The sequence below is a fragment of the Tribolium madens genome, unplaced genomic scaffold, assembly GCF_015345945.1.
Source record: "Tribolium madens isolate multiple individuals breed KSU strain unplaced genomic scaffold, Tmad_KSU_1.1 Scaffold_2;HRSCAF=44;Tcas5.2_LGX, whole genome shotgun sequence".
NCBI classification, from domain to species: Eukaryota; Metazoa; Arthropoda; class Insecta; order Coleoptera; family Tenebrionidae; genus Tribolium; species Tribolium madens.
Window position 1 is genome coordinate 281,062 of NW_025400995.1, and position 16,879 is coordinate 297,940.

The 16,879-nt window shown below is 30.5% G+C and overlaps 1 protein-coding gene across 4 annotated transcripts; it reads right to left on the bottom strand.

The window, feature by feature from the left end:
- Nucleotides 1-445: 445 nt before the first annotated feature.
- Nucleotides 446-16,601, bottom strand: LOC123006222 (protein RRNAD1). 4 transcript variants are annotated; one of them, XM_044400535.1, is made up of 10 exons: nt 13,505-13,523; nt 2,286-2,389; nt 2,118-2,230; nt 1,887-2,070; nt 1,692-1,840; nt 1,517-1,640; nt 1,305-1,471; nt 1,004-1,258; nt 770-957; nt 446-722 (listed from the first exon to the last, which is right to left on the bottom strand). In XM_044400535.1, the coding sequence occupies exons 2-10, from the start codon at nt 2,379-2,381 to the stop codon at nt 643-645; spliced, it is 1,356 nt and encodes a 451-aa protein (XP_044256470.1). In that variant the 5' UTR covers nt 2,382-2,389; nt 13,505-13,523; the 3' UTR covers nt 446-642. The 4 variants fall into 4 exon arrangements, with proteins under 4 accessions (XP_044256470.1, XP_044256471.1, XP_044256469.1 ...); XM_044400534.1 differs by lacking the exon at nt 13,505-13,523 and adding an exon at nt 16,504-16,601 and having other exon boundaries at nt 447-722; XM_044400536.1 differs by lacking the exon at nt 13,505-13,523 and having other exon boundaries at nt 1,899-2,070; nt 2,286-2,462.
- Between the last annotated feature and the right edge of the window lie 278 nt (nt 16,602-16,879).

Genomic DNA, 16,879 nt, shown 5'->3' on the forward strand with positions numbered 1-16,879 from the left:
CCTACTCGATTCCTTTTTTTTTAGAAAAAAACCATCAACATTTCTTATTTTGCAAAAATCGTACAAATTTTACAAAGTAAACCCCATAAACCCTACATCGACAAAAAGCTCATAAAAAATGCCATGTAATGATACAATAAAATATAGAGTGTTGTATTTAAAAAAATCGAGTTATTGTCGTTTTAAAAAAAATCGTAGTAGGCGATGGAACATCGACTCCGAGTTTGCCTTTTTCTCAAAAGATGTGCTAAAGGTTAAGGAATCGACTGGAAAAAAATTGGTTACGTTGTCTTGAATAGTTTTGAAGTTATGAATTTTTTTGTGAGTCCTATGCACGATGCAATTTTGACACATAAATTGGCATAAGTCAAAAACTATTGCAGGTAAGTCTAAGAAACCAAGGTGCGTTATATTGACAATTTAGTGGCGAATCCAGATATCTAATAAAAAATTGTGGTTTTCATTTAAAAAAACGGAACTTAGTTTTGTATCTTATTTGGGACATCCTGTATAGGAATAGAAATATTTTTATAATGAGCCTCATTGTTGGATCTATCGTTTAAAAAAAAAATCATGTCGATAACTTGGATAGAAAAAAAGTTATAGAGCGTGCACGAACCCCTGGGTCACCCTGTATATATTTCATTTTTTTCTGGCAGTGAGTACATGAGTTCGAGGTGAAACTTGTGCATCAAACACTGGCAAAATTTGAGCGGCACTTCCTAGAATCATAAGTTATTCACAAATGTGACATTAGTAACCAACTTGCCGGTCTCTTCAACAAACAAAAGGCGGTCAAGATGTATTATTGATTCAATTAATGGAGCGAATAACAATCGCAATGAATAAAACACAACAACTTCTCTCCATTGCGCCAATAAATCTTCAATTTCGCTGCTCTGTAATGTGACATCGGAAAAATCGATATTCAATTTTTTGGTAGCTTTGTGGCAGTAACTAAAATAAAAACATAAAACACAGTAACCCATTTAGCGTCTAATACTTTTCAAAAGTGAGATCTTCACTATATTTGACGTTATTTAAAGCCGAGTGGCGATATTTCGGACATTTTTGTGCAATTATTTTTTCTAAAGCAGCCCTGTAAGTGTGAATTTTCAACCTCCAACATTCATTTCTATTCAATTTTTCGATGTAATTCTCAATTGCATGGCAAGCTATTTCTCGCGAATGGTAACTTAAATTGTAATTACGTAGTTTACAAAATTGACTTAACGGAAATCCTTGAGTTAGTCCGGGCCTGCAAAAAGTTTAAGTATCTAGTCTTTTGAAAACTTTAAATTTACAGTGTTGATAGTTTCATGTAGCAACAACCGACGATGTTTATAAATCTAGCTTCGGGGCATTGAGTGTATAATTTGAGTAGTGTTGCCCCTAAATCGCCACAAGGGTGAAGCCCTACAATTCCAAATTTAAAGTCATCATCTTCTGAATTTATTGCACTTTTAATGAGCTGAAAATCTTTAATTAAAATTAAAAAGTAAGTGAAAAAACGTACCGTTAAAAATTCATTTGCCGTGATATTTGATTGAATCCTTTTATTAATATGGACGTTTTTATTGTATTTTAGATACCCTGGGAATTTTCGCTCTAGGACTGTCTCAAATTCATTATCTAAATTCCTAGTGTATTAAAAAATTAGACTTTATTTTTGCATAATTTAAATGACATACTGAGCCTGTTGGCTTAGTAATTCTTGTGCTTCAATTGTGCAAACTTTAAATCCGTAACCGTAGTTTAATATTCTGCTTAAATGTCCAAGTCCAGAGCCAATATCAACAATATGAAAACAATCCGTTTTTAAAGCGGAATCATAACATATCTGAAACAATTATTCACATATTTTCACTAACAAAAGAAAAATGCACCTTTGACATTACTGATATTTCATGCCGTTTTTTTGCTTTAACATTTTTCCAAAAAAGCTTGAGTAACTTGTCGTCTTTAGTAAAAAAGGGACTTTGTATGTTCAAATCAACTATTTTTCTTGGTAAAGAAAGAGACGACAATAAATTATGTAGTGCTAGAATAGATAAAGGCCAAACATTACTCCTAAAAAAAAATGTTGTGATGTATTGTCAAATTGACAAAAGCCTAACCTCAATTTCTTATTGTAATTTAGAAGTTTAGATATTTCATGAGAATCCAAGTTTTTAAGTGATTTTTGCCAACACTTAGGTAACTTATTCCAATGGTTGTCAGTAAAAAAGTCCTAAAAGCCAAAACAGTATTTTAATCGAATTTTTTATGCACATTCATAGACTTACGAGTACGTAACAATTTAACAACCAGGCATAATTTTCGTATATTGTACACGAAACAGAGAGTTTGCATTGAATTGTTTTCAAAGAAATGTTTTCCATATTTTAAGCTGGAAAAATGAAGTATAGAATTTTAAACTTTACGGAATGATTTTTTGAGGTTAAAAACAGTTAGAAATGTCAAGTGTCGTTCAGCGTTTTAATTAAATTTATTGTTAAATCAATTTGGTCTACTTAAATTTAATCAACAAATATTTGTTGATTTCTTAATGTAGCAAAAATTGTTTTATTAAAAAATATATTTAGTCAGCATAAAAAGGTTTGGTGTATTTTTGGTTGCCTATGGTTAGAAGTCGTTAATGTATGTGCAATTTTGCCAGTTTTTTTTACTCACTAGTACTAGTTACTTGCTGAGTTGTGCTTTATAATAAAGAAATATTTTATTATATTTTCAACTTCAACTTTTTCCTCCAATTTTAAGTATTTTGATCGTTTTTTATTTTTTATTATTCTTTCATTATCAATTCGAAAGTAATTTTTTTGTGAAAGAAATTTATTTAAATATTATAAACTTTAAGTGATAAATGGGGGCTTTGCGACCTTTATATTGTATATTTTTATTATCTAAAATTTACGATCGCATTAACATTCTCCAAAGCCTATATAAATTGAGGTGTCAAATTATAAAATAATGTACTTGATAAATTCCACCTTGAACCGAGCTTCTTTTATAAATTTTGAGTCCAAAAGTGAGCTTTTTATAATTCTTTATCCAGGGTGTTATCGATCCAACCTGTTACCTTCGTGTTTGATTTCATAATACCGTACACTGAATATGTATTTTGAGCTTTCGAAATAGTTTCGTATTTAGTGTTAAGGGCATATTAACAAAGCTAGCGTGAGTTTCCGTCCAAAGAAATATTTAAGTAAACTCCAACACCAGAAATTAAACCACAATCTGATAAGAGCTTTTCAAGTTTCTATAAATGTGTCGAGTATTAAAATATGTCTTTAAATCTTAAATGTAAGTAATGTATAGGAAATTAATTTCCTGAAGCTGAAAGAATTGAAGCGACGGATGCAGCGACAAAATGCAGTTCAGAATCCAATCGATTCAGACATAATCATATTCTTGAATAATTTACCTTAAAACAACTTTAATTAAACATGAAATAAGTTAGCTTATCAAAGAAGCTTTAACGTTGTTATAAAAGTTTCAAAATTACGCTTCGTTTTTAACGGATGTAATTTTTTTAATTAAACTTTTGTAGTGAATACAATTTTTAAAATCTTGCTCTTATTCAAGACTTTATACAAGTTAAATATAGACACAAAGGTTGAGATTTTTAAAATAAGACACCTGTTTACACCACGAAGAAATAACTTCTTTATTTTCCACTTTCAAACTTTTCCTTTCATTTTATTAAGACCTCGAACTTGACAGTTTGAAATAACAGAACAATAACAATAGTAAAATTGTATTGTTGGGAATCTCTCCAACACTGTTTATTTAACACAATTGACTCACAAAAAAAACAATAAAACCAACGACAAAATTATACAAATTTTGAAAGACAGATAAATTTTTTGTGAATAAATGTCATATGAAATTACAATATTGATTTTTTCGTAACTACAACTAATCAAACAACAATTTTCCTGTTGCTCCAAATGCCAAGTATCAAATTAAGTTGACAGATAATTTGCAGAGATACGAAAATGTAAATAAAAGAAAAATTTGACGAAATGACCAGTTATTTATACTGAAATTAAAACAAACAAAAGCATTTTTGTTCATTTTATGTATATTAATAAACTAAAAAAAATACAAAAGCAAGCTGTCATTTTGGACCGTGTTTTTTTCATAATTTAGTAATTACTTATAGATCTTCTTTGAATTTACATTAAATCTATTTTGTATTCTTATTGTCAATTTTTTGTAGTATTTTAAAAAAGGGGATACTTTAATCAGGAGCGACCGAAAAGCAAGAAAAATATAATAAAATTGGAGTGGATTGGGTAAAACTGTGAAAAAATTCTGTCCATTATTAAGCTATTGTAAACAAACGTGGGTGTAATAAGCGGGAAAAATCGTTGAAAATAAAAATTTCGCGTTTTATATTTTTCATTTCATATTCGATTTTTTAGTGGTTTTTCCTGAAAGATAAGCTATAAACAAACTGAAAACTGTTTAAAAGAATGTATATAAAAATCTGTTTAATAATATGCATAAAATTTATGTACCTAATATACAGGTGTGCCAGAACTCGCGTCCCAGAGAAAAATTTCAAGTAAGATAAGATACCAAGAACATAATATTTTTTTTTAATTCTCTGTCAAAAAATTTTCACATTTGACATTTTTTTATGTTTATTTAATGATATTGATGATTTTCTATATGTTTTTTTTATAATTATTTAGTGAAGGTAGAAAAATTTTGCCAATAAAAGCTACAAATAATATTAAACACAGTTACAATTTAGGTTACAGCTTCCTTGTTTCCTCTTCTAATAGTCGGTAACAAAAAAACTAATTGGAATTTTTTAACATTTTTTCCATGTTCCTGGAATCTTACTTTAAATGGCATTTTTCTCTGGGGCGCAAGTTCTGGCGCACCTGTATATTTTTTAGAAAAAGAAATTGTTTAAAAAAAGCATACCTAATATATTTTTTAACTTCTTATTGCTTAAGTTTGTATTATATGTTTTCTTTGTATTTTGTTTTTTTTTTGTTCAAGTTTTATTTTGCAGTTTTATGATTTTTGTTGCAATTGTGAGTTTTTCGTGTCTGTTGACTCTCTCATCATTAGAAATAATCTGATAAAAGTTTAATAAAATTGGAGTGGATTGGGGCGTGTAAAACTATGAAAAAATTTTGTCCATTATTAAGCAATTGTAAACAAACGTGGGTGTAATAAGCCGGAAAAATCGTTGAAAATAAAAATTTCGTATTTTAGATTTTCCATTTTATATTCGATTTTTTAGCGTTTTTTCCTGAATGACAAGCTACAGACTGAAAACTGTTTAAAAAAATATAATATATATATATTGTTTCAAATATAAAAATCTGTTTAATAATATGCATAAAATTTATGTACCTATTATACACGGGTGTGTCAGAACTCGCGCCCCAGAGAAAAATTTCAAGTAAGATGAGATACCAGGAACATAAAAAAAATATTCTGTTAAAAATTTTTGACATTATGTTTTGACATTTGACATTTTAATGATATTGATGATTTTGTATATGTTTTTTTATAATTATTTAGTAAAGGTAGAAACATTTTGCCAATAAAAGCCACGAATAACATTAAACAGAGTTACAATTTAGGTTACAGCTTCCTTGTTTCCTCTTCTAATGTAACAAAAAAACTTGGAATTGGAATATTTTTAACATTTTTCCCATGTTCCTGTATCTTACTTGTATATTTTTTACATAAAGAAACTGTATGAAAAAAAGAATACCTAATATATTTTTTAACTTCTTATTGCTTAAATTTGTATTTATGTTTTCTTTGAATTTTGTTTTTTTTTGTTCAAGTTTCATTTTGCGGTTTTATTTCGCTATGATTTTTGTTGCAATTGTGAGTTTTTCGTGTCTGTTGACTCTACTTATCATTAGAAATAATCTGATAAAAGTTTTATAAAATTGTAATAAAACTGGCAAGGTTAGGAAGTTGTAATCCCAGTCTGAAAGGGTTTCTTGGTCCGATAAGGTATTCGACTGTTTGATAGTTAATCTTGGTTACATTGTCTGTCCGATCACATTTTGCAATAGAATTAAAGCGGATGGTTGATTTCCCTTGTTCATATATAGATAATTACAATATGAATTACAATTAGTCAATATATCACAATGATCGGGAATGTTCTATTATCGACCTGGCCTGTTAGGTATGTTCTGATACACTCCCATTTGACTGTTATTGTTACTAATAACCTCTATTATACACATTCATATTTGGATTTCTCCAATCTATACAAACGTAACAGTTACATTTGACGCCAATTCCAACAAACTTGCAATTTACCGAGAATGACTAACTCCGACAATTATTTTCATAAATCAAATTAGGGTGAAACTGGAAGAAGAGTATGTAGACTTGCTCATATGCCAAGTTGGAAACTTTGAACAGCAATTAGCAATCAGTGTCTATCACATACTCAGTCACATTACGATAATTAGGAGATTTGAAAAAGCTCAAAAAAGTTGTGATACATTTTCACAATAAAGAAGCGCTTGTGGATGTTGGATGTCACAAAATTTGTTAATAAAGAGTAAACAAAACAGTCAGTGATTTAATTTTGAGGGTATAAATGAGGGCGAGCTTTATTCGAGCATCGTTTGCTGATATCATAAGTAAATACCTACCCAGTGTGTAGACTTTCATATGTGCTATCTGTGTATCTGTAAAGCAGTTGGAATTCCTTTTGGTGGTGCGCAATTAAATTGCGGGCCTGAGTGGGTAATGTGGGTAGCGGAAATTTCAAATATAAAAGGCTTCTTCACTGAGTAAATAAATTTTATTTGTATGGTAATAATGAGAACTGTGATCGATGAGGTTTCCAGCGATAGTAAGAGGAGCTATTGAGACGTACGCTGGAAATAGAGGTATGCCGGTTCTGAATATTGACGTTAATTTGCCTTTAGTAATCCAACTCTGATTAATTTGGTATTCGTTACTCATTACCGGCACAATCCGAAACAGTTAACAACAGAGTGGTATTTCAAGAACGTGTCGTTATTACTATAATAAACAGCATGGACAATGGCGTCCATGTTCACAATGTGTCGCATTATTAGATCAAAATTGCAGCAAATTATCGCTTTATTGTTGCAACTTCTACAAAAACTTTTTCAAAATCGTGTATTATTTATTTCGACATTTCAATAATAATAAGCTTCTCCTCACGAATTTTGCCTTTCAAAACCACTGCTGTTTTCTAATTTACAACCTTACTCAAAGACACGATTATTTTCAAGAACATCGACAGCCAATTAATGATCGCCCCAAGCCTACCAAAATACCAATATAAATGTGCTACTCTCACAGCTTTGTTATATCTCTTTCTATTTTACTGATATCATAAACAGTTATTACTGGTTGTTAGGAATTATACATATACATAGAAACTCTTGCGAGTAACATTAGATTTTCCTGGTTAATTTTCACAAAGAACATCGTTGACGCCTAAAACTACTAAATTAGAAAGTTTCGCGCACGGCTTATACCTAAGAAGTAATTAAACGTTTAATTTCAAACTGTTTTTAAACTAAAAGAAACAACTTAGCTTTGGCTTTAATTTAAATCAACTATTATTAATTATGAACAAGAACAACATCAAGAAAACGTTTGAAGCGATTTCTTTTGTTTATTTTTAGGCTAATGGATTTTTTTGTAGCCATTATTAAATAATAAGAGTGATTTTAGTTTAAACTTAAAATTACAGATAAATGGGACTTTATGCTTCTTATCTCATGTAAGCAACGTCGTTGCACTTGTGCAAACAAAATTTTCATTTAGTAACATCTGGAGTGTAGTGGATTTTGTTAGAATAAGAATATAGTGATCATGAAATCTCTCAAACACATAACATTGTGTAATAAAAAAATCTGGTGTTCGAGTCTGGGGTGCAGTTTTTTTTTAGTTCGGTACCCATTATTATTATTGTTATTTTATTACATTTTACTAATAATAAGGTATATTTCATTATTCGAAATAATTTGTATCTCCATGAATTTATTGTATCTTCCACCGTATAATTTTACTGCCGACTTGTGGTCTTTGCGGCCGAACGGTACAACCGATTTTTACCAATTGTTTCGTGCTACGTCCCCTTGCTACAAGTAACTTACATACCAAATTTCAAGTTTTTAGCTTTTATCGTTCTCGTGATATGCTGTTTACAGACAGACACATATAGGATAAGGAAAGTAATAATGATAGAAACATGTTAGATATTTTAGTTTGCGGTTCGGAAAAAGGATGTAAGGTAAAAGTGGCAGTAAATTTAATTTTCTTTACCGCCATGCTCTGGTATAGATTCGCTCATTTCAGTGCGGTTAACAATGTAAACTTACAAAGAAAACAGACGAAGCATGTAATACTCATATCTCATTTATAGTTAGAGGTAGATGTCGTTAGCGACGTCATTTGTTTGTGGGATTCCCGCTTTGCACATGCTGATGTGGAATTAGTGTCTGATATTTTGTTGTAATTTAACTCGAAGTTGTGCAACATGTTTGCGAGCTAAGAATTAACGGTATTTAATCCGGACCTGTCTGAAGACAATGGAATTTTGTGTTTGTGTATACTGCAATCTATAATTGGATCAAGTGTTAGTTCACGTAATGAGAAGACATTTTATAAACATTCTAAAAGGGTTACAACTTTGAAAATATACCACCCACAAAGATTCTATACACAATTCGGAACTTTTCATAACAAATCAACTGTGAAACCGGAAATACCATTTCCGCACTTTACATAGCGGTTTATGATCTTACAGAAACGTAACTAGGAAAAATTCTACCGAAGAATTTAAATATGTACATACATACGAGACCAACTTTTCTATTTCTGATCTACTCTTTGTGACAATTTCATATACCTATATACAATATTAATTTTTGTTAAAAGCTTTCTGTTTTATTTTGTTCGAAGCTTACATTCTGTTTGATTCGGTTTATATTACTCCCTTAACTAAATATTTTATAATTGATTTCAATTCAATTAATTGTAAGTAAACAAATAACAAACGTCAGTTTGGAATTTGATGACTTACATACAGGCTGACCCAGGGGTTTATAACTTTTTTCTGACTTGATATTTAAAATATTTTTATTATATATAGGATGTTGTATATAGAATCAAAGTTTTAAATAGAACACATTATATATTTTTGCATTAAAAGTTTTTACGTAAAAAAATAATGGTACTTCCTGGAAACTATTATAGGTTTATCTCGATTTTTTTAGTTACAATGTAGTGTATTTATTACTCAATATTTCAAAAACGGTTTTTAACATAATTATAGAATTCTAAAAAACTGAAAAACTGGACTAACCGTATATAAATTGTCAATCTATTGTACATTTTCTAAACAAAATATTAGGAATATTGTGGTCAAAATATTGGACTAAAATAATTTCTGGAGTCTGTGCACCAGTCTATTACAACTTTACCACTTTTCAAAATTTAACGACAGGAACAATGTTTGTATTCAAAAACATACATTACTGGCAAAACTTTAAAATGTATTGCAGCATAAAACATGATACAAACACTAAACAATTACGATTTTACGTATTTATACAAAAATATTCCTAGAGGTTTAAATTAATTGATAAAATTAAAATTTTATGATTTTATAAACGATTTGAAAACTTTAATTTCAATTGAAAATGAAAATATTTTTTACAATATGAAACGTCGTATTTAGATAATATTTTTGTACTTTTAGAAACGCTAAATAATATTAAAAATCGCAACATAGTCTCATTCGATAATTAAAAACAAACGTACGTTCGAATATCTGTGTTAAACAATTTAATTAAATTTATTTGGCTTTGAGAAGAAACGGATAAATGGAACATTTCTATGTTTTTTTTCATTTTAATTTTTAAACAGGCTTATTACGAAATAAAATTATGTGTAAAAGCAAAACTATGAGATTATTTAATTTTTATAAAATAAAATAACATCCCGAACAAGTCGAATAAAGTATGACTTTTTGTTTCTTGTTTAACTATTAAATGAATTTAACAAGTTTTAAGTCAAGCTATATGTATATGTTCGTAAATTAGTAATGTAGTTTTATTACGACCTTTATATGAGGTGTAATGGAATACGAAATGGAGACCAGTGTAAATTTTCACATTTTCTCCCATTTAAATTCGTATTTGGAAAGTTTTTTGAATGTGCTAAATAAATCAAGTTTTGCAAATTCAGATGAAGAATTTTTGAGTAATATTATTCATGTTTTGGATCCGCTAACATGATGAATGTAAATTTTATAGCGCGTTTTAAATTTATGACTGTGACAGCAATGTATTTATTTTTCCGAGCTGCGGTATATAATTGGTAAGTAAAAATAAAATTTGAGCAGTGTTTACCCTAAACGAGATCTTCGATAATTCTGTCCGACTCAGTGCACTTGTGCACATTTGCAATTTAATGTGCAATTATGCAAATGGTCATAAATATAGTTCGCATGCAAGATTCGTATAAAATTGATGAAGTGGAGAAATAAACTATGGTGAAATTCTTTTTAATTAGGCCGTGTTGCTGTGTGAAATAATTAACTTATTCATAAATTATGTCGTTGCGTTTGAATAACCGAATTTTGCTTGGCATTTATTAGAGTTCCTTCTGTAAATTTGTTTATTACTTTATCCCTTGCCGGTTCTAGTTGGATATTTATGATTTAGCTCAAGTTTCCCTTAATTTTCGTCACGGAAACCATGTAATATAAGAGAAAAAATTTCATTTGGAATTTTATTTATTTATGCAATATTGTCGTTCTCTGACTATGGCGACTTGAAAAATTCGAGGAGATAAAGAGACACCATGTTTCTGAATGAGGTTCCTGTTTTAATGATGTTGCGCTCGAGCTGCTTTTAAACAATGGAAGCGAGGACGCGTCGATTAGTGCTTAATAGTCGCAAGACAATGAGGAGGCACTTGATATAGGTTATCCCAACTTTTATCGCGTATCATTTCACTTGCAAGGCGGTGTTTACCTGGAACTAAAACCAATTTTATTTTGAACAAGATCGCAGACATAATCAACGGACAAACTTATTATATAACCAAATTGACGCCATTTACTCTCTCATGCATTCATATCTTTTCATTTATTTTATCACAAACATCACCATTTCCATATTTAAGAAAAAAATCCCTCTCTATAAAATTCAGCAAAATGTAACAGACAATAAAAGTAACAAAATACCAGATGCACTTTTACAGTTGCATGTTTCTAATTTCTAGATGTTTTTATTCATCAATTCAATAATTCATCGTTGCCGGAGGAACGTGTTAGTTATACAGCAAAATACAAAATCGATTCGGGAACAAAAAGATTTTTGTGTTTAATAAGCATTTATAAAAGAAGCAAAAAAATCAATTACTGAAATTCGTTGGTTTACCACAAATTTGAAAAATTAAAAAGCGGAGTTTTGAGATAACGCCGTGCGAACGTAATTTATCGAATGAAATACATCATACGCTGTAAATCTCGTGCGAGTGTTGAGAAGTGGGAAAGATGAGTGATAAGCTTTGTGGTTGAGCTTTCCTGACGAGCTCACAATAAATTGCAAAACGTTTGCTCTCTAAAATTAGTTTTATTAAAACTGTTAGAGATAGAAACATTTTATTGAACATTTTTGTGTTTCTTGTAGTTTTCAGAATTTAGATTTATGCGTTTTTTTCCACGTTTAAAATGTCGGTAATAATAAAATGTATCAGAAACATTAATCGAACGATTGGTTGGTGTAGTGTGTGAAAACCGTACAAAGGAAACTACTTTTGTCTTTATCACTGAGCTTTAGTCTAAATAAAATATAAGTATATTGTCATCATAAAGTGTAAAAGCTTTGCCATAAAATAAAAACTGCTGGAAAACCGCTATACATATGATGTCGACAACTTATATAGGTATAATGTCGTTTTTATGTAAGGAAACATAAAAGAAATTTACAATATCTTTATTTCAACCTTTTAAATATTATTGTGGAATTACAGTAGTAAATTAAATTGTGTCAAATATGTAATTAAACGGTTTGTAGTAAAGATTTAGAGCGATAGTTGGATGCGATTTAACTAATTTTGTAATGATTAAATACGTTCCTATTGTCCATTTTGGTCAAGTTATTTCAGCGATGTAAAGCTCTGAGATAGCTTATTCACTAAGACTTCAATACCAATTAATAGAAGACTCTGAATTTACAGATCATTTGCATAGCTATGCGTTAGTCTCAATTCTTGAGATAACAATAGCTCATGCACGAATTTAATAAAAGGAGATCAATAGATCTAGTCGAAATCTCCGATTATTACAACCAAAGACACAACTTTACCAAATCGCAAGTTTAGCTTTACAAAGCAGTCGACAAAAGCATTTTATTTTCAACTTGGAAGTAAGCGTTGAACTCTGTAAAGAGTCAATAAATTACACATAAGTAGTCATTAATGTCTTGTGTTAGAAAGGTAGAATACTAGAAGAATAGAGTTGAAGTAAGTGGGATAAATGCAGGAAAAATATTGTATAATATATTCAAGTTACAATTCAAGAATAACAACTACTTCAACTTTTCAAAAGTATGAAATGATATCAAAAGAAAAAATAGAAAACTCAAAGTTAGTCAAGTTTTCCCTCAAATGGGAGTGTTGAATCTATACATAGTATTATTGTGAATCATTCAAGTCAGGAGACATTTTAAGAATATTATATACTGTCGCAATTCTTATATAGTGAAGTATAGTGAAGTTCGGGAAATGGCCGGCATGCAAAGAAGGTAGATTCAGTCTCCAGAGACTGCCAAACGGTGGCAATTCAACATCGCACTTTTCCTTCTACTCGTATGTAGAATAAGTGAGAAAAACCGGTTTCAATCGGCGCCAATTGTGTAAGTGAACAAGTTTTTGCAGAGATGGTATTTTCTAAATTAGCATTTTTGTCGAGTGTGAATGTAGGATGGTAAAAATTATATAATGCATTATGTTATGTCGACGGCAGCTAAGTGGGTGATGTTTGAGAATCGCTGTAATATATCGTGAGCGCGTGTGGGTTTCCAAAGTATCTGTTTAGCATACATAGGAGACCTCGCGCGCGCTTCGCTAAGCTCTTCTGTTGTGGGGGCCGCAAAACCCCCGATGGGTTGGTGGCTCCAGATCATTCAGGAATACTGGACTATCCCCAAACTCTTATTACTACGAGATTAATAAAGTAATCATTTAAAAAACAATTTAAAACAAGACTTGGTGTAGTTTTTCTTTGTTTTCTTTCTCTAGATTAGTAATATGCGTCTTAAAATTTAGATTTTGTAGTATTATAAAGACATTTTTTAATGAGTCAATTGTGTTATTTACGAAAGGTTGAATGTATTGTTTGTCTATATATCTAGTGAAGCATTGTCTGTTTTTGCCATTAACGATGTTCCCTGCCGAGGAATGTTTCTGTTAACAATGAATCATACTGAAAGAAGTTGTTTAGAACCCTTACCCTGGTGTGGTGGAGTCGCTCCAACCCGGTAGAGAAGATATCAGCTAAAATAAGATCGTATTGATGGGCATATTGCGTGTTTAGAATTGAAATTTTACTTTTCGTACTTTCCTGTCGTGCTACGTTATAACTCGGTGATAATTGTTAAGGGAACGTTTCCTGTTTTTAGCTAAATATTAATACTCCGTGATTAGAACGGATTTCTGGGAAAAACCACATTTTTCAAGTTGGAGAAGTTTACGTCGGCAAACAACTTAATATTTTCCTTGCGGCTTCTTCTGTCAACTTTATGCGTTTTAGTTTCAAAGTTTTAAATTTATATACGTTAATTATCACTTCTAAAACTCTGTAACTTATTTCAGAACGAATTTTCTACATCGATGATACTTACACTATCTTTCCTCGCAACACTATATCACATAACTGAAATTTATTTGCGAAAACTCAGGTAAACACAACAACACTCCAGCATTCTATAATATTGAAATCTGAACCTAAACTAACTTTAGCTTCTAACTAACACAGGTGGTTTTGAAACACACGCATGAACTGAAACCCATGATAGACCACCAGTCACCAAAGTCAAGCTCAAGTACTTTCCTCTAAACCTACGTTAGCTTCCAGCGAAAATATACAGCTACAAACAGAATTTGTACAAGTTCTTAAGTTGCCACCACAGGCAATGTCTGCATTTATCTGCTAATAGCACATTCCAAGACCGTGACCATGCAAGAACTAACTCTAAATCACAAAATTTGAACGATGTGCAACAAAATCCCGCTGTTAGCACTAAAGACGTATAGTATCTTCACATTTCCAACTTGAAACACTCAGTCAAACACATTCTCACACTTAAACCAAACACACTATTTAGGTGATGATGAAGCTCTCAACTCAACTACAAACTCAAATTTTTTTCAAAATAACGGAGTAGCTAAATGTTTATGTCTTGACAAGTTGCAAATTTAGGTTTTAAAAAGTCGCCGAAGAGTGAAGAGGATCAAGGTGTCGAATTGAAATGGCATTTTATTAGCTTTGGTGATTTTTTGTTGATGATTTGGATTTAGTGTTGTCGAACACAAAAGTTTGACTTTAACAAATCTATTGAGGAAATATATAGACATCGTTTTAACGCTCGAAAAAACTTTCAAGTAGTTTAAAAGAAAAAATATTTCAAATTACACTGTTCTTAGTTTTATTTGAAACTATAAACGTGTTTTCATTGAAGCAATAAATTGCGAAAGTTCCAAGAGGCTGTTAATAATTTCGAGTGCATGTTGGTGTGCACATTTTGTGATGAAATGCGGCGATTGTCGAATTATTTGTTTTAAATTTGAATGTAAATTGGATGTAGACGTGAGCATTATGAAAATTTACACACGTTCATGCAAAATCTGTTTTTTAAAAATAAAATAACATATTCGCAAGTGATGACGGGAAAAACGCGAATTAAAACTGCCACCGTTTATGACAGGCACCTGGCGGGAAGCACCGGAATATGGCTCAAACAACGTCAATTTTATATTCACAATAAAAGTAGACAAGATTGGTTGGGTAACATGTTTGCTATAAAAAGATGAATTATGTATTCTGATGTGACGCCAGGTCAATTCATTGATCAATTGACACAACTTTACCAAAGTTAGGTTTATAGAAAATTGAAAACACGTTTTATAAGTTAAAATGAAGCAACATCTGCAGCTATGCCTAAGATTTACTGATATAAAGTTTCCTATCATGCGTGAACTTTATAATGTTTTCACGAACTTGAAACTTTTAGGTATTAAAACGGCTAAAGTTTTCACATTGAAGTCTTGATAATATGTTATTTTTGGTATAGTTATAATTCATTGTAACTCGATTATTCTTCATTTCGGACATCTGAGCCTTCCGAAAATAAAACAAAATAAAATTAGTCGCGCTTCAAGGAAATTTTAATGCAGATCACGGAGTTGTGGAGATTTTCGTCATTTTTATTTACATTCATTATTATGTTCTACTCTCAATTCAGTCATTTCTTAAGAATGTTCTCAACTTGACTTGACTGTCTACTGAGTTATATATACTACTCCTAAATTTTTAGTAATTTTTGAAAGGCTGTAACTCATCGAAAAATGGTGGTATCTAAATTAAAAAAAAAACATTTTGAAGTTTTAAGTTTCTAGTTTTGAGATTTTTTGACAAGTGCGAGAAAAAAAAATCTAAATTTTTATGTTTCTGTTTTTGGTTCACGGTCGTAGGGAATTAAAAAAAATATTTTCTAAAAAAATCATAAAAGAATCTTATAAGACATTTATTCCAGTTTTTGACACTACCCTTATATTCTCAGTGTGGTCATTGGTTGCTGAGATATCGGTGATCAAAGACAGGAGGATTCTTTTTCATTTAAAGTCAGATATCTTAGCGACAAATTGACGTAAAGAAAATATGAAGAAAGCATATTAAAGGTAAACAAACATGCTATCCGGCCTATGTATTGACTTAACTAAAAAAAAATCTCCATGTCTGTGGACAAATAGAATAACATAAAAATTTAGATTTTTTTTCTCACAATAGGAGATAGAATTGCGTGATAACCGTTGCACAGAAAAAATATTTGTCAAAAGATCTCAAAACTAGAAACTTAAAGCTTCAAAATGTTTTTTTTTTAATTTAAATACAACCATTTTTCGATAAGTTACAGCCTTTGAAAAATTTAGGAAACTTTTTTGTTCCTTTAATTTTTTGGAGTAGTGTACTATTATTAAAATATTTAATTTTCTCATCTTCACGACTCAGAACTCCTACCTGGTTTTATTAGAAATAAGTACACATTTAAAAATGCTATAATAAAACGGAACAACTCATACGGCTCATTTTACGATGTAGCAAACGAGTCTTCGCGAAGCCACTGCAAGGTTTATAACGTTTGCACAAATTTTAGACTAAAACAACTTACCCTATATCTTACACTAAACAAATGGATTAACTCCGTAAGTATCCTAACTACTCTGACTTACTTCATATGTTGGCACTCTCGTAAGATAGGCACTATTTACCTAAAACAACACTATTAACCGCTCATACACTTCACAAACTTATTGCTTTCACTACCCACGAATACGCCACTTTAACACACTTATATTATAAGTTCATGTATTATCAGTTTACATATGCCAAACACAAACGTGAGAATTTTGCGAAAAATTATCTAAATTACTAATGACTAATTTCATACAACAGTTGGTGTACTAGTTTATGATATAATTGTGCATGGGCTCTTCACTAATTCCAAATTATTTAATGATGCAAATGCATTACCACAACTGAAATAATTTATCATTATTTACATGAAACAAACGGCATAGGTTGATTTGATCTTATATGTATGTACAT